The sequence below is a fragment of the Barbus barbus genome (genome assembly GCF_936440315.1).
Source record: "Barbus barbus genome assembly, chromosome: 29".
NCBI classification, from domain to species: Eukaryota; Metazoa; Chordata; class Actinopteri; order Cypriniformes; family Cyprinidae; genus Barbus; species Barbus barbus.
The window spans coordinates 16,922,907-16,947,196 of record NC_136757.1 but is presented as its reverse complement, the minus strand read 5'-3'; the positions used below and the strand labels follow the sequence as shown (position 1 = coordinate 16,947,196).

Below are 24,290 nucleotides of genomic sequence, written 5' to 3'. Positions count from 1 at the left end.
GCCTATATTTCTGCTGGGGGTCCTGGACATCTTGTTTAGACACATGGCATCATGGATTTTATCAAATACCAACAGATAAAAAATCAATAAGTGACTGAATCTGTTAGAAATCTTATAATGGGCCATGTTTGGATCTTGCAACCAGACAATAATCCAAACACAAACCTCAAAAACAACACAAAAATGGGTCACTGGGCACAAAACCAAGCTTCTTCTATGCCCATTCCAGTCCTCTGACCTGAACCCTGTAGAAAATGAGTGAGGTGAACTGAAGAGAAGAAGCACCGTCATGGAGCTGGGAATCTAAAGGGTCTGGAGTGATTCTGGATGAAGGAATGGTCTCTGATCTCGTCAGGTGTTCTCTAACCTCATCAGGCATTATAGGAGAAAATTTAGAGCTGTTAAACTGACAAATGGAGGTTTCAAAAAGTATTGAATTAAAGGGTGCCATTAATTGTGGCCAATGTGTATTATAGAAAAACATTTATTTCATAAGGATATTTCCTCCCATTTTAAATTCTTATTCTCCAATGAAAGTTTAGATTTTTGTGAATTTTTAAAATAAAAGATCAAAAGGATTAACAATGCAGATTAATTTTCACAGCCTTCTTTGCCAATAATTCTGACCACGACTGTATGCGAAATAGGCCTATTTGAAGTTCGCGGCATAGAATTTTAAAAATATGTCTGAGAGATTTATTTGACTTTCAAACTGTTATTAATAATATTATTTTTGAGACTGTTATTGTGGCAACATTTCCACACCCTGAAATGTGATGCTGAACGAAACAAACTGTGATTGGTTGTTTGACATGTCGGTGGGCCTTGGCCAATAAAAGCTGCCATTGATTTCAGACCTTCAGCCATCAGTCTACTAGTTCCAGACAGACAAGAGGAGAGGAATTTCCAAAGGATTCAACAACTCATTCTGTAGGTTACATTTATAGACCAGCAGGTGGCAAGGTCTATTTGAGTAGGACATTAACTCATATACTCAACTGAATCATTCAGATACACTAATTAATTCAGGAAAAAACTAATCATTGCCATGAGTGAGTCATTGAATCATTCACTCCACCAATTCATTCAGAAACAGCTTCCTCAGTTTCTTGGCAGAACATAAATAGACGAAGTAACTGGCAATATTGTGCCTAAAATGTAAGTTACCAAATGTTTTTGCTTATGGAACTGTTGTGTAAAAGCAATATCAAACCAGTGATGTAATATTCTAGCCACAGTTCATGTAAAAGCAATGTATTTCTTTTGCAAACTAAGACTGTGGCCGTAGCATATAAGTGTGTGCGCGTTCCTGGTTTCCTGCTATTGCACCGTTTAAATTTCTTCTCAAAGTCAGTAGGTGAAAATAAGGTAGCCTACTGTAACTCCAGGGTAACCAGAATAACTGCATGAAGCCGCGAATAACAGGGTGAAGCAAGGATGGGCAGATGGATTGAGGGAGGGAGGGCTGGAAGATGAGATGATATGGCAAGCTTCAGGGTGAAAGAGCAAAGTTTGTGCATCTGACACAGCAGCACACAGTTTTGAAAGACACAAATGATCCCATGCAGACATATAGACTCAGATATATTGAAAATTATATATATAGAGAGAGGGGGAGGCTTCTTTTAACTTTCATTTTGTGAATGTAAGCCAATGTTTTCTTGTTCATCAGCACCAGTTACGTCTGACGCAAAATTGCTAAAGCAGTATATAAAAGTAAAGTATATAAAATTATAAAGTAAAATTGTAAAAGTAACAAGTAATTATAAAAAGTCTAATATATAGTTTATTATAATAAAATATATTGAATTATATATTTTTATTTTACTGGCATTATAGTCCCGTACTTTGGCCTGTATTAGATGCAATTCTGAGGCTAGATTGGTTAAGTCATCCTGAAAATGGTCTTTTGTTTTCAGAAGAAAGGGAACAGCATGATTTGTTTTCACTAATTATCAACCACCTCATGTAAAAGCTAACAATACAACAATATTCTCACTTATGTCACGCACAGGGGGAGACAATTAATTGTTAGGTTTTGACATACATGCATATCTTCCTGACGTACAATTTTTTGTCACGTTCCACTGCAGCTGTTGGAGGAACATTTAGAGGAAAATTAATGTAGGGTTTCAGTTACAGTATGGTGGTCCATCATTTGCTCCAAACGAACAGAACAGAAATCTCCTCAACTGAAAACCAGAAATAAGTATTCCAAATAAATAAATGAAAAATGGCAACTTGTTAGGCCAGCTGGTCAGCACAGCCATTATGCCACAGAGACAAGATGGATGTTGTTTACACAGAAAAAAACAAAATGTTGCCCACATTTCTCAAGTACTCTGATGCCATCTACCACATCTGTGCTGCATGGACACATCCAAGAGATCAGCAGATCCACATGCTTCAAAATAGGAGACATTCAATACTCCAGTACGGATCTTAAACTTGAACTTAATCCAGGTTAAAAAATTGACATAATGGAATTCTGATATATATATATATATATATATACCTTTTGTTTGAGCCCATCCATTTTTCATGTTACCAAAAGTATTGGAACAGATAGAATTAACATAGATTAAAGTGAAAAAGACTTAATATTTAGTTGCAGATCCTTTGCTTTCAAGAACTGCATCAAGCCTGTGATTGACATCACCAAACTTTTGCATTCTTCTTTTGTGATGCTTTTCCAGGCTTTCACCGCAGCCTCTTTCAGTTTTTTTTTTGGGGGGGGGGGGGGGGGGGGGGGGGGGTTACATTCAGTCTCTTCTTTAGCAGGTAAAATGCATACTCTACAGGGTTTAAGTGTGGAGATTGACTTGGCCAGTCTAAAACCTTCCACTTCTTGCCCCTGATGAACTCCTTTGTTGTTTTGGCACTGTTTTGGGTCATTATCTTGTTGCATGATGAAGGATCTCCCAATCAGTTTGGTTGCATCTTTCTGTAAATTGTCAGACAAAATATTTCTGTAGACTTGTGAGTTAATTTTGCTGCTGCCATCATGTTACATCATTAATGAAGATTAATGAGCCTGTCCCAGAAGAAGCGATGCAAGCCCAAGCCATTACATTACATTACTTACATTACTTACCTGTGTACACTGTGTTTCAGATGAGCTTGTATGTTTGGGATCATGAGCAGATCCTTTCTTTCTCCAAACTTTAGACTTTCCATCACTTTGGACCATAAAATCAGTCCATAAAACCTTGTCCCAGAATTTTTGAGGCTCGTCTCCCATTTCTTCTTGCTAATGAGTGGTTTGCATCTTCTGGTGTAGCCTCTGTACCATTGTTCATGAAGTCTTCTGCGAACAGTAGATTGTGATACCTTCACTCCTGCCCTCTGGAGGTTGTTGCTGATGTCACTAACAGTTGTTTTAGGGTCTTTCTTTACAGCTGTCACAATGTTTCTGTCATCAACTGCAGATGTTTTCCTCGATCTACCCGTTTGAGGTGTGTTACTTAGTACACCAGTGGTTTCTTTCTTCCTCAGGAGATTCCAAATGATTGCTCTTGCTATTGCCAGTGTTTGTGCAATGGTTTGATTGATTTTTCATCTTCTCTCAGCTTCACAATTGCTTGTTTTTCATGCATAGACACCTCTCTGGTTTTCAAGTTGGTTATACGTCTAACTAACTATAAATGCAGTCTGCATGGATCTGAAACTGAGCGCAGACATTCAGTGCTATTTATTGTTTGAATAATCAATTAATAGGACACACCAGGGCAACAAAACACACCTGTGAGTCACATGTTCCAATACTTTTGGTAACATGAAAAATGGGTGGGTTCAAACAAAAGGTGCTATCTTCTAAGTTGTGTATCAGATCCAGATGAAAATACCTGTAAATAAAACCTGAAATGTTAATCTCTCAACTCATATTCATCTTTTGATGTCAAACCCAAATGATTACAGTCTACAGCACAAATAAAGGAATTGGCCTTACTGTTCCAATACTTTTGGAGGGCACTGTATATATATTTATATATTAAAATATATTGAATTATAGTGCATTAGTGCCATTCTTTTCATGTTAAAATTTATATTTCATACATTTATTTAATTGTTTCCCATAATTCAAGTGCTACACTTCAGGCACATTTAGGAACATTTGTTCTAAAAACTCTTTGATAATGTTTTGACCAGGTACTCTGACAGAACTTCAGTTGCATTTTATATCTTGAAATTATTTTTCTTTGTGTCCCTGAATAATTTGTTCTCTAAAAGTGTCAAGATGGTTTTTATTGACAAGAGTTTCTCTGCTGAATGGAAGTAGAAACCGTTGCCTCTGATGTGGTTTTTACAGAGAGCTGGTCTTGATTGTCTGCTGTTATCACCACGACTGTCTCAAAAGAATAAACGCAGGATGTTGGAAGTGCTTTTGACTGTTAGGTTTTTCTGATGACATGGTTTTGTTGAGTAATGCTTTGACAGTTTTGAAAGAAATCAGTGAATTAAAAAATGAAATCGGGGGTTTGTTTCTCCTGATCTCTCTCTCATTTCTTTACTTCATTGGCCATGCAATGAAAGTTTTTCATCATTTTTTTGTAATAATTCCTGCTTACATCCATAAAATTAATTGAGCTAGTATTATTATTGAAGATATTATATATGTGAACCACAAGCCCCCAAACAGGTGAAATATGATTTGTCATCTGCAGCTAGTTGCGTCATCTAAAAGATGACGAAAGACGCGTTCAGAAAACCCTCTAATGAACCTGAGACCAAAAACATTGTTGTGCGTTTTAGGTTTTTCTAAAGCCTCATTGATGCAATAAACAGACAGAGAATAATAAATGAACCATGAAAACACAAGAACAAGATGTGTGTGTGAGCTCCTCATTAAAGCTCACTCTCATCTCTGCATCTTTTGTTTGACTTTTAACAAAAGAAGAACTTCTATGTCTGTCTTCTTTCATTTTCTTTTTGTTTCTCTCTTTCCCTGTTTCCCTATACATTTATCTCTCTGTTCTGCTTTCACTCTAATTTCTGTTCAGTTTTAGTGTGATTTCTTGCACTGACTGTACATTTACTGTACGCAGATGTAATTATATTATAAATATACAGATGTAATGTAAAATAGAGATACAATATATTAGTGCAAAATTAAAAATTTCAATTGAAGTAAGATAAAATGTGTAGTGCAGAGTAGAAATGGCAAGTGACAAATTTAACAACAATAAAATATAAATAAAATAATATAGAAGTAATATAAAACTGAACAATTAACAATGGTCACGGGTGGTGGCTGTAGAAATGTTGCTCTAGACAGAGTTAACTTAAGGATTCTTTAATGAGCTTCAATATACGTAGACCATACAAAATAACATTAATCCGAGACAAAGAAGCTGAAAGCTTACAAAGAACAGGAAAATCAAAGGAGCAAATGAGATGATTAATTAACTCAGGTGAACAGACTGAAGGTGATAAACTAATAATGAGAACAGGAAACAAACCAAATAAGGGCAAACAGGAACTAAACAGGAACATACAATGACAGACTAGAGATAAAGAATAACAAAAATGCCAAAATAGTAATATGATGCACATAAATAGTTTCAACCATGTGCAATTTTTTGAATCCCATTTAAGATTTGGATATGCTGAAATATTTAAATTGAGAATTACCCATATTTTCTGCACTAAACTGTATTCTTTAAACACAATTTCTGAAAAATGCATGGGCGGTTGTGAATAATTATGTGCGTAATAATTATTTTATAATTAGAACATAATCATACACATTGATGAGCCCTAGAAAACCTACTCTGTTTTCCTTTCAAACATATTGATGATAATTTGTTTTGTGTGGAAATACTCATAATTTCATTATTCATTCTTTTTGCCATGTTGAATAAGCAGAAGGTACTGGCTGTTTAATGACTAATTTAAAAGTTCCAAAATGCAACAATTATATACATGAATATCAGTGTAGCGCTGGTCGAACTCAAAGACAGCAGACAGCTGGATCCAAATACTAAAAAGGTTTATTAAAGACATTAAAGAACTGATAAACAAATGAACAGACACTATAGGGAACTCCAGGAACTAATAAATAAAACAAGTAAACACACCAACATAACAGCCTAGGCAGGACAAAACATATCTCAAGATGGGAGACATGACAGTCAGAGACAAAGTTTACTTCATTTCAGTGATCTTGTAGCAGACAGACATATACTGTGCTGCTAAAGCTGCAGTGGTTGCATTCATTGTTTGTTAATTTACCAAACATGTTGTGTATAAACTGAATTTAGTGATAAATCTCCCCCAGGTATCTTGATTTTGCTTTGATCACACCGCAACCGTGCTTTTTGCTGTTCAACAGTTTCAATTCCGAGATTATGTCCACTCTCTCTTTCTCGTAGTCTCTGTAACTGATGATCACATTCCATGAAGAGTGACTATGAATAAGCATGGCAGCAGACCAGAGGCTTTAATTGGGAATGTCTGGTCTTGTCTGGTTTAATGGCATCAAAAGGCCTGGAAAAAACAACAAATGACACAAGCCCACAGCACCGTTCTGATCTAGTGCACATCACAGGTTATCAGTGATGAAGATTCCATTTCATGCTGGATATACAGTAAGAAGACATAGTTCACTCAAATTGTAATAATAAAAAAAATTCTGTGGAGAACCACAGAGTTTTTGACAGAAATGGTTAAAGAAGATGGAGCAAAGCGCAGCAGATTGACAGCAGTTAACAAGAGTGATAAGGACAACAGATGAGTAGTGTGATGAATGCTGAATGAAAGATGAAAAGATGCCATGTAATCTGGGACTGACAGAATTGGAAAGGACAGATAGTGTGTGATACGGGAGGAACAGAGGAAGCGTTTTGGATCCATCTGCAGAACTTTATTACAAAACGTGGTCATAACAGGTATAGGTCAAACAGTGGCAAACAGGCACATTCCATGTAAGACAAAGAGTAGGGCAGACGTGGGTCATCAATCAGTGAACAAAATCCAGAGGGCAAAACAAAGAGAGATAATCCAGGTACACGAGCAATAGTCCAAACTGAGGCAAACAGTATCCAAGACAGGGTCAGGCATACGGCAAATCCAAAATACACATGCGACAACCGAAGGACCAGTGACAAGGCAAGGCAAGACTAGACTAGACTAAGGCTAGGACTAGGTAACTGAACATTAACTAAGGAGAAGGCTCCGTAGAGTAGCTACGCTAAGACAGCCACAGTACTAACAATACTCGGCAGTGAGAAAGAGGAAGTCCATGTCTTATTTAGCATGTCTGATTGGAATCAGCTGTGTGTGTGTCACCAGTGCAATGGATGATGGGAACTGTAGTGTGGGGTGAAGTGCAACAGTTAGTGTAGTGCAAGAGTCCATGTGGTGAGCGGGTGATCTCTGGTGGTGAGTGAACGGAAGTTCATAGACCGGATTCATGACGGTGTGAGTGTGTTTCCGCATGTGTTTGCGTTTGCATGTGAGTGTATATTCAAAGTCTCGGACAGACAGCAATTTTCAGTGACATTGATCTCTGCCCTCTCCATTATCTTTCTTTTTCTTTTCTCCCTGAGTCCTTCTCTCACATTGAAATGCACAACATGCATTTGTGTCTCCTAACCAAGTGTTTTGACCAGGTGTTGATTCGTCGCGCTTAGGTGTGCTGGATAAATGTGCACCGGAGGCAAGGGAGACAGGAGGCAGAGCTCCTTCATAATGCAATACAAATTAAAGAGTGCCTTTAGAGGGTCACAACCTTCATTTTCCTAGAATTGTGACATTGAATTTGCAGAAAGGTCCTCGTTAGTATTCAGTGTGTGTATATACGGGGTGGGGGGTTTGGGCAGCAGCCAGTGGTCTCGATAAAGATGTAATGAAAATCTAAATTAAGGTCTCTGCTATGGTTAGGTTTAGGAAATAGATGTATCACTGACTTAATGTGTGTTTGGGTTTTACATTGTGGGGTCCAAATGATCTCATCTCGAATGATCTCGAAAATGAGATATTTCTTCAAAATAAATGTAAAAGTAAAAAAAAAAAAATGCTATGAGTTATTTAATCGCAGCCTTATAATGTACAGTATGAAAAATAGATTGATTTTCAGATCAGCTCTGTGTTAATATTTACTTATATTTACTTATACACTATAATAATACTATTATAATATTTATTTATATTTTGAATTAACTTTTATATTTTCTGTTTTAATTTAAATTTAGTTTAAGTTTTAGTAATTAAATATTTTAGCAAATTATGTCTATTTAACTTTTTATTTCAGTTTTATACATTTTAGTACTTCAGCTTAAACAATTAATTTTAATTTTCAACATTTCTAACTTTCATCAAAATCACTAACTGTGCATTTAGGTTTTACATACATGTGGGGTCCAAATGATCCTTGGACTGTAAAACATTTTGGATACCAGATGTTCCCCACAAACACAGTAAACTTAAAAAAATGTAAAAATGAATGATTTAGGATTGGGGGATAGAAAAAAACCCATTAGCTCAGTACATAAGTTGGAAAGTCAATGGAAAGTCTTTGCCATGATAGATAAATGTGTGTGTGTGCTGCCAGAACGGATGACTGGACATAAACCATTGAAATTAAAACCATGGGCCTATAATGGATTTGTGGAAGAGCTAAACCTTTGTAGACGTCAGGAATTGTTTTGTGCGTGAGAGGGTGATAACATGTTGTCCTTGCTGGCTTAAATATTACTGTCTGCTCTGTGAGGACACAACATGCGCAACAACACCTGTCAGCATCCCAGCGGGTATGCCAGACCCCAGATCTACAGGTGAGAACAAGTAAAGGAGCAGCAGAGACCTTTTTGTTCATGGTGTTCTGCACAACTGAGGTCACACCCTCTGTATAACTGCATAACCCTTTCAGACTGTGATGGAATGCAAGATATCTGTGATCAGTGAGGTACATCACAAGTAGACTGGCTCAAAGAGTGTGAGATTTTGTCTGCCATCTAATGGACTGATAGGACAATGCATTTGTCTTGTCTTGTGGTTTTTCGCATTTATTGCTTAAAACCAATATTTATTTAGATTTTTTTTAGTTACGTTATCCAATAATGATTAGTAAGCCAAGCTTTTTCAATTTCAGTAACTAATTATTTAGACTACTCTAGAGACTAATATTTAGGCTAGGCCTACTCTAGTATTAATAGCTACTAGTAGGCTACTTGTTTGATATTGGTGCTTCTTCCTTTGCTACTAGCTTTAAACAATTGCATTGCTATTTCAATTACTGGAATAGCCTACGTTTCTGTTTTTAGAAGCAAGTGACAATTAGGAATAGCTGAATAGTTGCTGGTAAGAATACATAGTGCTATTGTAGTTACAAATTAAAATTAAATAATAATAATTTGTCACCAGTATAGTGCGACACAGAAATCACTTTCAACGGAAGCTGCTTCAATCCGCGTGACCAACTTGAACCTGTTGCGAAATCTGCTTGGGAAATCTTCAGGTCTCTTACGAAATTCCTGATCGCACTGGGTTAATGACTGAATTTCGCCCACGAAAATTCACTCAACACTGGTAAATGTCACCTCACATAAGCAACAACGGATTTTTTGTCAGTAATGTGATAGTGACTAGCAGTCAAAGAATAATTAGGCCACTTGTATCTACATATTGTATTTCTATTATTAAAAAGCCATGCTAGAAACGACTTGCCGTAGCGTTTATGGAAAAACTGCATTTCCCAGCAGTCTTAGCCCAACAGTGCCGTAAACGACACGCCCAGTCGCAAATCTGAACGGTGACGTTTGCAAATCTGATGTTTGTGCTTTGTGGCTGTTTGCTAGAAACGCCACACGCTCAAACAACAAAACACAAGGTTTATTCAGAAGAAATGTCGACGTTTGGATATTAAAAAGAAAAGCAGGGACGCTTGTTTTGGATTCACGGTTACTGGCTTCAAACCTGCTACCTGGGGGCCTGTTGTGAGAGGAAATCCCCGGACTGAACTGCGACTCCAGGCCGGGCTGAGAGGACATGCCACCGGAGAGAAAGCTGTTCATAGCTCGCCTTTCTTCGCGTGTTTTACCCTTAAAACAAACGGCAAGTGCCTGAACTTAGACCAAAAGACTTATATAAGACATGAAACTGTCAGACTGACATGAAAATGTGTTAGCACAAATCGAGGAGGTGAGGTTTAGGAGTGTTAGCAGACGGTGCCGATAAAGAGGTAGAGTAGCTCAGGTGACCCTGATAGAAACGCATAAGTGATGAATTATATATTAACAACTCAGAAACAGTAAGACCTGAGCAGGTAGATAGTCAAAATAATATTTTGTCAGTACGGTCAACTACTTATTCAGCAAGAAAGTTTGTTACCTTGACTAAAGCTTCAGTATTTGAAAGTATTTTATACGCAAACTGGAAGATCATATTATTTGTATTATTTACTAGGTAACAATACTACTTAAAGCAACAGTTCTTCGTTCTTTGAGAGAGGATAAGATCTACTTATCTCACCACAAGTGTTGCAGTCACCTGTAAGACCAGTGTGAGGTATTACTGTCATTTTCTCTCCACAATATTCGTCTTAGACACCATCCCAAAGTTGCTTATGTTGCAGAACCTCTGTTGACGAGGTCACACTGCTTGCATGTTGATGTCTGGGTTTCGTCTCCTGGTTGTGTCCCTCATATTTGACATAAGCTGCTGATTTCTTAGGCTTGCCATTTCCGGAGCATTTACGACTGAGGACTCGAATCTGTCAGGATGAACCGCTACCTGCCAGTGGCACGGCAGCACTTTTTAAGTGCACTCGCGAGCACAAGTGTGGTGGTCAAGTCCATATGTGCCACAGTGATCCTGTTGTACCTGCTCTCCTGGCCTGCTAACACCCCTTACCTGCTTGGCGTCACACCTGGCTTCCTTTTCCCACCAAACTTCTGGATTTGGACGCTTCTGACCCATGCAGTGGTGGAGCAACACATTCTCGGCGTGGCGGTGAACATTGCTACTGTGATGGTTGCTGGACGGCTTTTGGAGCCATTATGGGGAGCGCTGGAGCTGCTGATCTTCTTCGCCGTGGTAAACATAGCAGCTGGTCTCCTATCTGGACTCTCTTATCTCCTCACCTACGCTGCCACCTTTGACCTGGACTACCTGTTTGCTGTGCGGATGTATGGTGCACCCGCTTTTCTGGGGGGCGTTCTTGTAGCACTGAAGCAGACTGCAGGAGACACCACAGTGCTTCGAGTTCCTCAAGTACGCTTGAAAGCTGCCCCGGCGCTAGCTTTGCTAGTGATAGCTGTTCTGCGGCTAGCAGGGCTGCTGGACACTTCAGCTCCACTTGCAGCATGCGGGTACGGCGCTCTGTCCGGGTGGGTTTACCTACGATTCTACCAGAGGCACTCTAGGGGGCGTGGAGACATGTCAGACCACTTTGCCTTTGCCTCATTCTTCCCAGAGGCACTCCAGCCAGCTGTTGGCTTTGCAGCTGGGCTTGTGCATGCTGCCCTTGTGAAGATAAAAGTTTGTCGTAAGATGGTGAAGCGATATGATGTTGGGGCTCCATCCTCCATCACCATCAGCCTACCAGGCACAGACCCACAAGACGCAGAAAGGCGGAGGTATGTGGATGTAATTCAGAGCGGCTGATTTTTATTTTCATGGTATGGTTTATATAAACATTTATATACTATTTCTTCTAATTAGGAGCTAAAATTAATTGTTTAAATGCTACGAATTAGTACAACTTTTTAATGTACAGTGAAAAATATGATTTTTATTTTATTGTACTGAGTTTAGCTTGTTATTTTAATATTATTTATATACAATTAGTGTTTATTCATATTTAGAATTAGCTTTTATTTTTATATTTTCTGTTTCCAAAATTATGTGAAAACTGAAAATATAAAAATAAAAGCATGCAACAATGTACTAAAACCTAAACTATAAAATAAATATTTTATTTTGTGTTTTAGTCATTTTAAGTATTTGTCATTACTATTATTTTTACTGTATCTCTTGTCTTTTATTTTTATTTCAGTTTTAGTCATTTTAGTACTTTTAAAGGGATACTCCACCCTAAAATGCAAATTTTGTCATTAATCACTTACCCCCATGTCGTTCCAAACCCGTAAAAGCTTTGTTCGTCCTCGGAACACAATTTAAGATATTTTGCATGAAAACTGGGAGGCCTGTGACTGCCAAGTAAATAACACTGTCAAGGCACAGAAAAGTATAAAAAAAACATTGTCAAAATAGTTCATCTGCCATCAGTGGTTCAACCTGAATTTTATGAAGCGATGAGAATACTTTTTGTATGCAAAGAAAATAAAAATAACAACATTTATTCAACAATTCGTCTCCTCTCTGTGTCAGCGTGGCGCCATTTTGGAGAGCATCTGATGGACGCGAAGTGCGTACGCTCTTCTCTGTCATCAGTAACGCATGGATACGTATTGTACGTTTATTTATGCTTTGATTCGAACGGAAACAGTGTATACATGCATTACTGATGACAGAGAATAGTGTACGCACTTCATCGGATGCTCTCCAAAGTGGCGCTACACTGAGACAGAGAGAAGACGAATTGTTGAATAAATGTTATTTTTATTTTCTTTCCGTACAAAAAGTATTCTCGTCGCTTCATAAAATTCAGATTTAACCACTGATGGCAGACCATTTTGACGATGTTTTTCATACTTTTCTGTGCCTTGACAGTGTTATTTACTCGGCAGTGAATGGGACAGTCACAAGCCTCCCGGTTTTCACCCAAAATATTTTAAATTGGGTTCCAAGGACGAACAAAGCTTTTACAGGTTTGGAATGACACGGGGATGAGTAAGTGATGACAAAATTTGCATTTTGGTGTGGAGTATCCCTTTAAAGTTTTTTTTTTTTTTATCTAATATTTATATTTTAATTTCATCTTTATTTAATAAATTGTTTAATACATTAAAACAAATCTCTAATATTGACCAAAGACCAATATGATACCGACATATTGTGCATTTCTAGAACTAATAAAGTAAGTGAATTTGACACAGACCAGTCTGATTGTTATCAGTTTTGATGCATCTATGTCTATTTATTGGCTGAAAACAGCATCAGTTAATTTTCTTGTGTTTCCTCACAGGCAACTGGCTTTGAAAGCTCTGAATGAGCGTCTGAAGCGTGTGGAAGACCAGTCGGCTTGGCCCAGCATGGAAGACGAGGAGGATGATGAAGATGAGGAGGTGCGAACAGACACTCCTCTCCTTTCAAGCCGAGAGACTTTGCCACCAGCACCCAGCACCACACAAAATCCTACGGGACAACAGGAGTCCAGCATCATAAGTTTTGAAGATGCTTCGACCCATTCCTAACACAAAAAGACACACAATCCTTGTTTTTGTCCTTCAGAGTTCAGTTTATGCTTACAATCACAAACGTTACTGGAGACATCTCACACAAACACACACACATTATCTTGGTAATGTTTTACATACACAAACGAGAAGTTGCCACTAAATGAACACATTACCTAAACTGACATTTTACCTAAATGACAAAGACATCCATACTCAGTTTTTCAGCTGTACAAAAAAACCCTTGGACTAGCCTGATTCATAGCATCTGCAGTTCTCCAGTACTTCTGCTTTGTAAAAACAAGAATATCTTCTCTCCCTCTTGCCTCTTGTGTAAGGTCTTTGGGTCTTTTGAATAAATGCTCTAATGGTTTATGGGATTCTGTTTTTAAATGTATGGCAGACTCTACAAATGTTTATGGGCTGCCTCTTTTTGTTTGTTTGTTTGTTTGTGTTTTGGCCTAGTATCAGAAAAAAGGCAAGATTCCTCATATTTATTGGGCAGAAGATGGGACATTTTTGCTGCTTACTGATGTAACTGCATTAAAAGAAAGTCTGGAACTTCAAGGGCAGGATTGCTCAAGATGAAGAATGTTTATGCAAAATTTGGGACTTTTCGAAGAATGCGTGATCTCTAAGGTTCTACTCTCACTGATAAGGATGAGGCCCTTTGATTTCCTGTTTTCAGTCATGAGGATTTCATAGGTGGAGGCACAGTGAGGAGAGAGTTGGATACAGTCATTTCAAAGATATTTTTGTTCAGAATAGTTTGAAATGATAATAGCAATACAGAATCTGATTCTGTCCCGTTGCACCCTTTTCCTCATCTGTACTTTAATGATCTGTCTATATGTGTTGGCTTTGATAAGAGTGTTGCACTCTAAATAAGGAGCTTGCATATTGGACCTGTTTTTATAAAACACAGATTGTCTACACAACGTGGCTTGAGTTTCATTTAATGTTATGATTTTTGATTAGGGTTCCTGAATTTAAAACTAATATTTTTAACCTTTTTTTATTTGGAGTTTTTATTAGTAATTGTTGATCTGTTTTCTCATGGTTCCTAGGTGTCAGCCTTGATGCTTCTCTTGCAGACTTATTCTCTGATTCAGGATTCAGCCTAATTTTCTGACATCCCTCCATCTATAATAAAGTCTGAATGAAGAGCACACCTGTCCCAGAGGACCTTATTGATTCGAAACAATTGATCAGTGCTCTGTTCACGTTATTAGTTAGTGTTTATATCTGTGTGTGTGTGTATACACCATTCATTGGAGTCTGTAGGAATTTTGTTTTTGAAAGAAGTCTCATGCTCAGCAGGGCTGCATTTAATTAATCCAAAATATAGTAAAAACAGTAATATTGTTAAAAAGAACTGTTTTATATTTTCATATACTTACAACGTAATTATTTCCTCTGATGGGAAAGCTGAATTTTCAGAAGTTATTACTCAAGGTTTGTTGAGCTCAGAACTTCCATGAGGATATGAGAATATTAGTTTAGGAGGTGCAGATAAACATCAGATTCATCTTCAGGTGTTACCCAGGCCCTCAGCCTGCACGAATCTCATAATGTATATTGTGTTTTTGATTTAGGTAGACATGTTGAAGTTGGGGTGAAGATCTCCTACATGGATGTACATATGTATGTAAGATAAAAACCTCTAGTTGAGCTTTGATGCCAAGGCTTTGATAAGAAGTGGAACTAGCCACAATATATCCCCCACCTTCCCCAAAATGGCAAATCTGTCATTTATTCAACCTGAACCACTCAAGCCATATGAGTTACTGCAGCACACAAATGAGATGTCGTTCTGATTAGCATCTCTTTTTGTGTTTCACAGAAAGTCGCACAGGTTTGGAACAACATGATGGTAAGTAAATAATGAAAATTGTAATTTTTGAGTTAAATATTCTTATATCCGGTGGGTTTGTTTGTAGACTAAAGGCATTGTAACGAGGCACAGTTACAGATAGATGGCGCAACAAACACGCATTATCATCGTCTTTTCTCATTCAAGCTCATTCAGTTTGAGGGAAGTTTGGTGGCGGTAATGCACCAATAAGCTAGGTTGCCAGACGCCAATAAACACCAAAGAAAGAAGAAGAAGAAGCTTGAGGGAAGTCCTTTGCTCAGTTTCTTCACGCTACCTCTTAATTGTTTCTTCCTAAAACATGTCTACTGAGCATAACATTTGATGCTAATTACATTTCAGGCGATATATTTAGATTTTTTATATTTATTTTCCAAAGAAACTTTACTCAACGGTATGCTTATAAAGTTTAGGGGTTGTTTTAGGCTGGAAAGGGTTGTACGTTGGTTAGATAATAGTCCCCTTTTGTTCCATGAACGATACACATTTTAGTTTTGTAACTTCATATAACACAAAACTGCGTTGTTAGGGTGGTCCGTCTCTCATAATGACTCATTCATCCATCGCCAAATAAACTCTCCTCAACGTGCTCGCGCAGGCGTGGCTCGAGCTCGTGCACGCAATCCCTTCCCCCTTCTGAATGCCCGCGCTCTGCGCGTGCTCGTCAACGGTTTATTGTATCGGACAGAAAAGGCGACGGAGCTCCACCGTTGGTATAAAAAAAAAACGGCAAGCCATCTAAACTCCAAGTAAGGTTACTTTTTCTTATCGTATTTGTGTTTATACAGCTATTATAAACTTTATAAACTCAATTAGCCACGGAATAGTTGTTTTAAAACTACTTTTGTGATATAGTGGAAAGGTAAGCGCTCAGCGACTGACCATTCGCCGCTTCCGCGAGCAACCGCAGGCCGGGAGAGGCAGCTCACCCTCGGCGCCCAGATTTTTAAAACCGTTTAAAGATTTATCCAGGTATTTAGACTTAGAAACCATCTTTAAAATATGTGGTGAAAGCGGTAAAGTTCACACACAAGTGTTTGGTCGTGAATATATTCGATATTACCGGTAACAGTTATATGTGGTGGAAGCTGTTTGTCTTTGTTGATTTAAAGCGGAGAGCTAAAGCTCGACCCAGACACGCGCATAATCTCAGATTTAGACGTAACTGGAGGATTATTGATTTTATTTATCTGTAACTGACAATTGTTCTTGAGTGATTTTCAACATTTGTTTAAATAAAAAAAAATTGTAATCTTAAACATGCGCAGGATTCATCTTTGATACTATAATCTAATGTGTGTGTTTTTTTAAGATTTGTGATTTATCATTCTTGAACATTTGAAATGTATACATTTTTCTGAGATAATATTTGGCATTGTTTTGTTTGGTTGCACAAAGAACTTTACATCTTTATTCTGGTCATTTCCCATAATTTGCTTTAGTTCAGTCTTAAAAAGTGTAGTGTTATTATTGTAGTGTAACTTTTAACAGTATTTAGTTGTTCAAGTGAGAGATGTTTATGTAAAATGTCATACAAACTTTTTTTTTCTAATTGGGAACAACAGTACAGGCAGTTGAACACTGACAAATTTAATATTTTTTTCAGTTAGCTATGATATTGTAACAAAAGTCTTGTATTTTGATGCGATGAAATTTTCCAAGTCACCGTTAGAAGCCATTGTAAGTAATGTTCCTATTAATATAGGTCTATAATCCCATACACTGGTTTGAAACTGCCATTGGGTCTTATTTACAATTTCCATGACAGCATGAGTGGAAGACATTTTCAGAGCAAATCTTTAATAAATCAGTATATGAATGTACATTGTCAAGTGGTTTTACAGACATTTTATACAGAAAGTTCTTGTTTCATTAATGAAGGTTCGTTGAGCCTACAGGTGCCATCCAGATTAATCTGTATCACTTTGAATAGTTCACTAACCTTACTGTTGCAACGCAGTTATAAGGAGGTCCCAGAAGTCATGTGCCCACACGCAACCTAATGAAGTTTGACATCCATGTGGATATGAGAATATTAGTTTAGGAGCTGCTGATAAACATCAGATTCGTCTTCAGGTGTTCCCCAGGCCCTCAGCCTGCACAGCATTTCATTATAATGCATACTGTTTCGTTTTAGGTAGACATGTTGAAGCTGGGTTGAAAATCTCCCACATGGATGTACGTTTTAATATAGTGGGACATATGGAAGATATAGAACCACTAGTTGATCTTTAGTGCCGAGGCTTTGTCTCTTCTGCTGGTTTTCAGACTTTGATCTTTAGCTTTGCTGCTCTGTTTGTGTGTCAGTGTTTAATCTACTGTCCATCTGAGCCGCTCTCATCACCACGGGCCTGTTCATCAATAATGTGAGCTCTGTTCTGTGGCTGCCAGCTTTATCTTGGCCACTGGGGTGCAGCTTGCACTTCAGAGACATCTGGCCCAGTTAACAGTCACTTCCAGATCTGCATCTATTTAAACGGCTGTTCCGGATCAGAAAATGAAGTGCCGTGTCATGTTGATGTGATCGGATAGGTTGGTTCTGCTGTGGTCATGTTTAAATTACTCTGTTGAAGGCTTGTCGGATGTCACCGTTGGCTGTGATGAGTCAACTGAGGACTCTGAAGTCTCGGAACCCTGTATGGCTTTGATTACTGGCCTTGAGGGATGGTTTGGTGTGCATTTACAGTACTTTATAATGGTAGAGGTCACAAATGGCACCGTTCATACCGAGTTTGTATTTTGTAGGAAGTGACATTGAAAAATGAAGTATCCCAACCTTCTAGCCATGGCAATTATTCCAGTTGCTGCTGCAAAGGTTACTGGTAGCGCAGTGCTGCAGTGTTTTAACTGTGTATGTGTATGTCTTTTGTAGGTATGGCAGCGATTCGCAAGAAGCTGGTGATTGTAGGAGATGGAGCGTGCGGTAAAACCTGTTTGCTGATCGTGTTCAGTAAAGACCAGTTTCCTGAAGTCTATGTCCCCACGGTGTTTGAGAACTATGTCGCCGACATTGAGGTTGACAGCAAACAGGTGAGCAAAACACACTTGAGAAATACAATGTGCATAAATATCATTGTTCCTGGTGTTTGTAATTATGTGTCACTCACTGAGCTGAGTTTTTGCTGATTAAAAAAAACAATGAGTTCTTAAATTCAGATGCTCAAAGTTTGGCTCATTTAAGGTCAAGTTATTGGCTATTGGAGGACGATGTGTTCACATGTAAACCTCAAAACCCAGTTTAATAGGCTAAATAAGACTTTGCCTGTCAGTTGGAGCTCTTGGAATTGTCTTTAATGTGAAAATATTGACCTGATTCACTTTCCTTATTTAGCTTAACATTCTGATGGTACCTCCATCTGTCCTTTTTGCTGTGCACGTCCATTTGAATGGTTTGGTATGTTCTGAATGTGCCTTGAGCTTAGTGTGTCTCTTTATCTTTATACTTTATACTTACCTGGCAGGGGAGACACCATGATCAAGAAGGTGGTTCACCCAGGGCGAGGCTTGGCCATTGCACTCCGGTTGAGCTGACCCCTGCGAATTCCCCAAATGTGGGAATCTCGACTGCATAATTTATGGTAGTGGGGGACTGCGTTCGCGCTCTCCCCTGAAATTTTTTTTAGGGGGAAGTCGTGGCCTAATGGTTAGAGAGTCGGACTAGTAATCGAAAGGTTGCGAGTTCGAGCCCCCGGCCGGCAGGAATTGTAGGTGGGGGGAGGGAATGTCCAGCGCTCTCTCCACCCTCAATACCACGACTGAGGTGCCCTTGAGCAAGGCACCGAACCCCCAATTGCTCCCCGGGCGCTGCAGCATGGCTGCCCACTGCTCCGGGTGTGTGTTCACGGTGTGTGTGTGTGTGTGTGTGTGGATTTGTTCACTACTCACTGCTGTGTGTGTGCACTTGGATGGGTTAAACGCAGAGCACCAATTTCGAGTATGGGTCACCATACTTGACAATACGTCACGACTTTTACTTTTTTACTTTTACTTTATCCAATAGGTGGAACTTGCTCTGTGGGATACCGCAGGACAGGAGGACTACGATAGGCTCCGTCCTCTTTCGTACCCAGACACTGATGTCATTCTTATGTGCTTCTCTATTGACAGTCCTGACAGTTTAGGTAAGCATACTCTCTTTGGTCTATTCTTTTGTGTACCTTTCTCGCATGCGCATGTTGTAATTACATTATCTTTTCCTTTTTCTAATGAAACTGATCTCTGGTGGGTGTTAAAACTCCAGTATTGACCTTTGATCTTTGACCTCTGTGTAGAGAATATTCCAGAGAAGTGGACACCTGAGGTGAAGCACTTTTGTCCAAACGTTCCCATCATCCTCGTCGGCAATAAAAAAGACTTGCGGAATGATGAACACACACGCAGGGAGCTGACTAAGATGAAGCAGGTAAACCCGTATACCGTATTGTATTTGCACAGAAAATGCATGTTTACTGTACTCTTCAAATGGATGTTTTTAAGATAATTAGTTGTTAGTTTTTCTTGTTTCAATAAGCATGTATAGTATTTGACAAAATCAAGGCACAAATAATGTGTACTGATGGCATATTTTGTGTTGCCTGTCCAATAGGAGCCTGTTAAGGCAGAGGAAGGAAGAGACATGGCCAATCGGATTGGAGCATTTGGTTACATGGAGTGCTCAGCCAAAACAAAAGATGGCGTTCGGGAGGTGTTTGAAATGGCCACTAGAGCGGCGCTGCAGGCACGCAGGGGAAAGAAGAGAAACAAATGTTGTCTGCTGTGAACACTTGCCATTGGACTCTGTGCCTGTACTGGGACTCAAAAAGAGTGTGTGTGAGGGGCACACTCCTATTTACACAACCCCCCCCCCCCCCCCCCCCCCCCCCCCCACGTTCACCAAATGCTTTTTGGAAAGAGATCCCAGAAAAAAAGCTTTGTTTTGTCTCTTTTTTTTCCCCTTTTGGTCTTATTTTTATTCATGGAGATGTTTATCAGTATTTAAGAGAACTTGGACAAATGGGACTTTTTTGATGCTTTACCTGAATTTGTGGAATCACTCAAGCTTGCCCATCTGCCAAATGCTGTCATGTGACCCTGTGGGCTGATTGGAAAGGTGTGATCCTGTGAGCCGCCAATCAATACCTTAGCCCATCCCTCATATGCTGGGGCTTTTTTCCTGCAACATGAAACAGGGCTGAACTTGATTGTTTCTGTATGTATGAATAATTTTAAGGTTTTCTTTTAGATCAGGGCAAGATTGGGATTTTAGAACAAAAGTATAAAATAGCTATTTTAAAGCAAAAAAGGGGCATGGGGTGGGTGGGGGGTTGATATGTATACATACCTGTACATATGAACGTGTGTATTTATATGTACACACATTCAGGACTGGAAACCGTATTTGTAAACTAGACTTGGTAATCTTATGTAATAAAAAGATGTTATAGATGTGTTATAAGGAGCAACTCTGCGTGTGTGTGTGTGTGTGAGAGAGAGAGAATGATCAGGTTCATGTGTAAACCTTCACAAACTAGCAGAATGTCAATGATGCGAACAGAAAAATACCATTTTGTTTCCCCTTCCTTTTTGTAAGTAGTTCACCAAAACAATACACTTCTGTTGTTTACTCATTACAGACTTGCTATTCATAAGTTGTAGACATTTTCGAGAATATTCACACTTCTTTTTTCATGAAATAAAAACAAATGTTAATCAGAGACATCGATAGACTGCACATTTACTCCCTATGCATTTCTGCTAAAGCATAGTATTCTCCCTAACAAACTGCTACTGCTAGTAGCAAACTATTTGTTATATATCTGTTAACTGTCAATCACAAATAATTATAGCATATACCTATAAAACTATAGTAAATGTATTATTTTAGTACATTATATTACAACATACCTTTTAGTTATGAAATCTAGAAGCTTTAAATGTCTTAAGAGCAATTGTGAATTGCATCAATATTGTTGTGACATCCTCGAGATGTAATTTCTCTGTTTAATTTTATTCATAATTTCCAAACATTGAGTTCGACTGGAAGTTGTGATGATCACCTAGACTAATTGCAGAAGCAATTATGCATAGAGTTCATAGGTCATCTGTCAAATTCCAGATGGACAAAAAGTACCATAGAATTAATCATATTAATAGATTATTAGTGAATGATGACATTTTGGTCCATTCCTCACACAAAACTAATGTATGACTTGAATTTAACAGAAGTTGGTTGGACTTCTTTTATGGTGCATGTTTATGGTCACTGTATGCTTTTATTGTATGTAACCGAGTACAGGGAACATTGTTCAACATTTCTGTTTTACAGAAGAAAGTCATATTTTAAATGACATAAAGATGAGTAAAATACAGTTTTAAATTTTGCCCAAACTATTCCCTTTCAGCAGGTGGACCAGATATTTATGCTGTTTCATTAATGTTGAGATCACCAAACATCGTACACATGCACACAATACAGAACTCAAGTCAGTTCCTAGTGTAAAATTAGGAACAATTTTATATTTCAGAATTTTACCACTATTTACACATCAACAAAAGTATATTGGTGACAGAATATATCTGAGAAATGAGCTTTAGGGGGTCATGAAGACTATAGGTGACAAGACAATTCCTTCACAGGACTGGAATGAAACAGTTTTAGCAGAAGTGGAAATCCTGCTTTCATTTTGTCAGTGAACAGTATGTTCTGTTTTTACGCTGATGACTAAGCCTCTGCACTCCAGCTAATGTTGAGAGAGCTTTCTGAATCAAAATTTAGTGAAGAGGAGCTGGAATTATTTCGAGTTGCCACCCACTGGATAATCCGGTATTCAGAACAGCACTATGAAATTCTCCAAACCATCTTTACCATTATGTTTAATGACAGTGTAGTGGATAATTCTCGGATATTATGCAATACAACACAGCCAGTTTTTATTTAACTGAAGAGGGGGAAAAACATGACTTGTTGAGGAAGGAAGGAAACAGTCATGCACCCCCACCCCCAGCGGGTAACACCCAGACCCGGGTTGGCTGAAAAACTCAACAATTTGCCATTCTGCCTTTCTTGTGAAAGACTACGCCGTGACGCGGGACCGACAGAAACGGGGCCGCCGCCCTTTCGCAATCTCTCTCTCTGTCTCTGTCTCTCGCAGACTTTCATGCTTTCCCGGTACTGCTGCGTAAGTGCGGCGAGCCTCGCTCAAACGCCGGCCTTTATATATGCGCCTATTTTTAGCCCCAGCGCCTGAAGCTATTTTTAACCAATATGAGCTCATCGCCTTCCTGCTCATCCAATCAGAGCACAGAGGTGAGCACGTGTGTGGGCGGGAAGCACACAGAGATAGAGAGAGAGAGAGAGAGAGAGAGAGAGAGAGAGAGAGAGATGGATAAACGGACAGCTGATGGAAACCGGCGTGGCAGCACGGGAGCGCGCAATGCCAATTTGAAATTAAAAATAAGATAAAATTAAATAATACATTATTATATTATACAATTAGTATAATTTAAATACTAATAATTATCATTTCAAAAACACAATGCAATGACAGAAATAAAATAGCAATAAATCATTTGAATATTTAGAAGGCTTAGGTCCTTCAACATATGCATTATGCACTTCTACAGTAACAACAAATTATGTTCTATCGGTATGTGGTAGAAAGCGCTGTTTCTATGCAGTGGTGTGCTGGCGAAACAGCATTAAAGGGGAAGATGCCAATAGCAAGGTAGAGAAAATGCTGAGGAAGGCAGGCTCTGGGGACTAAACTGAGCGACCAAGAGGATGCTGTTCAAACTCTTAAACATCATGAATAAACCCTCATATCCAATACAGTACGATAAATCACATGTAATATAGTAAAAGCACATTCACCTTTAGATTTCATGGACCGATGTCCCACTGAGACACGAAAAGATCCTTTTAATTAAGCATGTAGGCTATTGTTTGTTTGTGTGATCATATTATGTATGTTAAATATCTTGTGTACAACTAGAAACGCGAGTAACAAGCTAACCAGCTAATGCGCTGCACTCGCGGTTTTAAAAAGCGAACGATCAAATTAGTTCGATTAGTTTGATGGATAATACCAGAAATATTGTGGGAATTTAGTTATATATTATCACTTTAAACACAGAGAGTGAAAGTAAGGTAAAGATTCAATAAAAAAGCGGAGCTACAAACGCAAACCTCTCAGCAGCACAACAGACAGGAGGCCAGACATCATTTTACTTCTAATTTCCACTCTATAATTGATATAGGACTGTAGTATTAAACTGTATAATGCTCTTAACTTTTGATGTTAAATTAAGTATATTAGTTTGTGCTGCATACTTACTGCTCAATCCAGCTGTATAGTGACGCTCGCCCTTTTCTTGAATTCTTACATTAAGAAAAGACAAAACTATTCCATAATCTTTTGGACTTGGCGATACTTCCATATATGAATGGTAACGTTAATCATTCAGCACTAATGACAGAAGCTCGAGAAGAAAAAAGAAAACATCTCTCAAAAGAACAAGAAACAGGTAGGCTAAATGATTAAAGAGAATTTATATTTGACGGTTGAATTGGAAGCTAATGTATTTTAGCTAGCTATCCATAGAAAAATCAACCTGTATGCAGATGAATTGGCCAATATAAAATTATATAAAACAGTTAATATTGTAATGCTGTTGCTTCTTTTTGTGTTATTTTGCTCTATTTGTGTGCACGTTAATATACAAGTAGGATAACCATTTCAACTCAAATCAATAATTTCATGTCCATGTATTTATTAAGTAACGTTAGCCATGAAATAAGCAGAATAAAGTACAGTTGACCAGTCATTATCACAATATAACTCCCTTTAGGATAATAAAAGCCCCCTCGGTGTAATTTGTACAGGGTTTAAGTGAATTGTGGCGTCTTATTTGAGAATTTTCTTAATTTTACTTTAAAAAAAAAATAATTAAACAATAATCCTCGTTTAGTCGCTAGAGGGAGACAAATCCACACAGTTGCATCTCTGATGAGCTCAGTGATATTTTCATATAGTGAAGAACTATGATCCTTCAGTGTGTGTGTGTGTGTGTGTGTGTGTGTCTGTGTCTGTGTGTGTGTGTGTGGGGGGGGGGGGGGGGGGGGGTGAGGTCATTCTCATTTA

General features: G+C 38.4%; 2 protein-coding genes across 4 annotated transcripts; both read left to right on the top strand.

The window, feature by feature from the left end:
• The first annotated feature begins 9,725 nt into the window (after positions 1-9,725).
• Positions 9,726-14,466, top strand: LOC306849557 (transmembrane protein 115-like). 3 transcript variants are annotated; one of them, XM_079384682.1, is made up of 4 exons: positions 9,749-10,053; positions 10,405-10,506; positions 10,672-11,576; positions 13,088-14,466. In XM_079384682.1, the coding sequence occupies exons 3-4, from the start codon at positions 10,720-10,722 to the stop codon at positions 13,314-13,316; spliced, it is 1,086 nt and encodes a 361-aa protein (XP_079240808.1). In that variant the 5' UTR covers positions 9,749-10,053; positions 10,405-10,506; positions 10,672-10,719; the 3' UTR covers positions 13,317-14,466. The 3 variants fall into 3 exon arrangements, with proteins under 3 accessions (XP_079240809.1, XP_079240807.1, XP_079240808.1); XM_079384683.1 differs by lacking the exon at positions 10,405-10,506 and having other exon boundaries at positions 9,726-10,053; XM_079384681.1 differs by having other exon boundaries at positions 9,739-10,053; positions 10,405-11,576.
• A 908-nt stretch (positions 14,467-15,374) lies between these two features.
• LOC306849556 (rho-related GTP-binding protein RhoA-B) lies at positions 15,375-20,863 on the top strand. The gene is made up of 5 exons (XM_079384680.1): positions 15,375-15,920; positions 18,044-18,201; positions 19,172-19,292; positions 19,443-19,573; positions 19,757-20,863. Exons 2-5 carry the CDS (start codon positions 18,046-18,048, stop codon positions 19,928-19,930), a joined length of 582 nt encoding a protein of 193 aa, XP_079240806.1. The 5' UTR covers positions 15,375-15,920; positions 18,044-18,045; the 3' UTR covers positions 19,931-20,863.
• Positions 20,864-24,290: the final 3,427 nt, after the last annotated feature.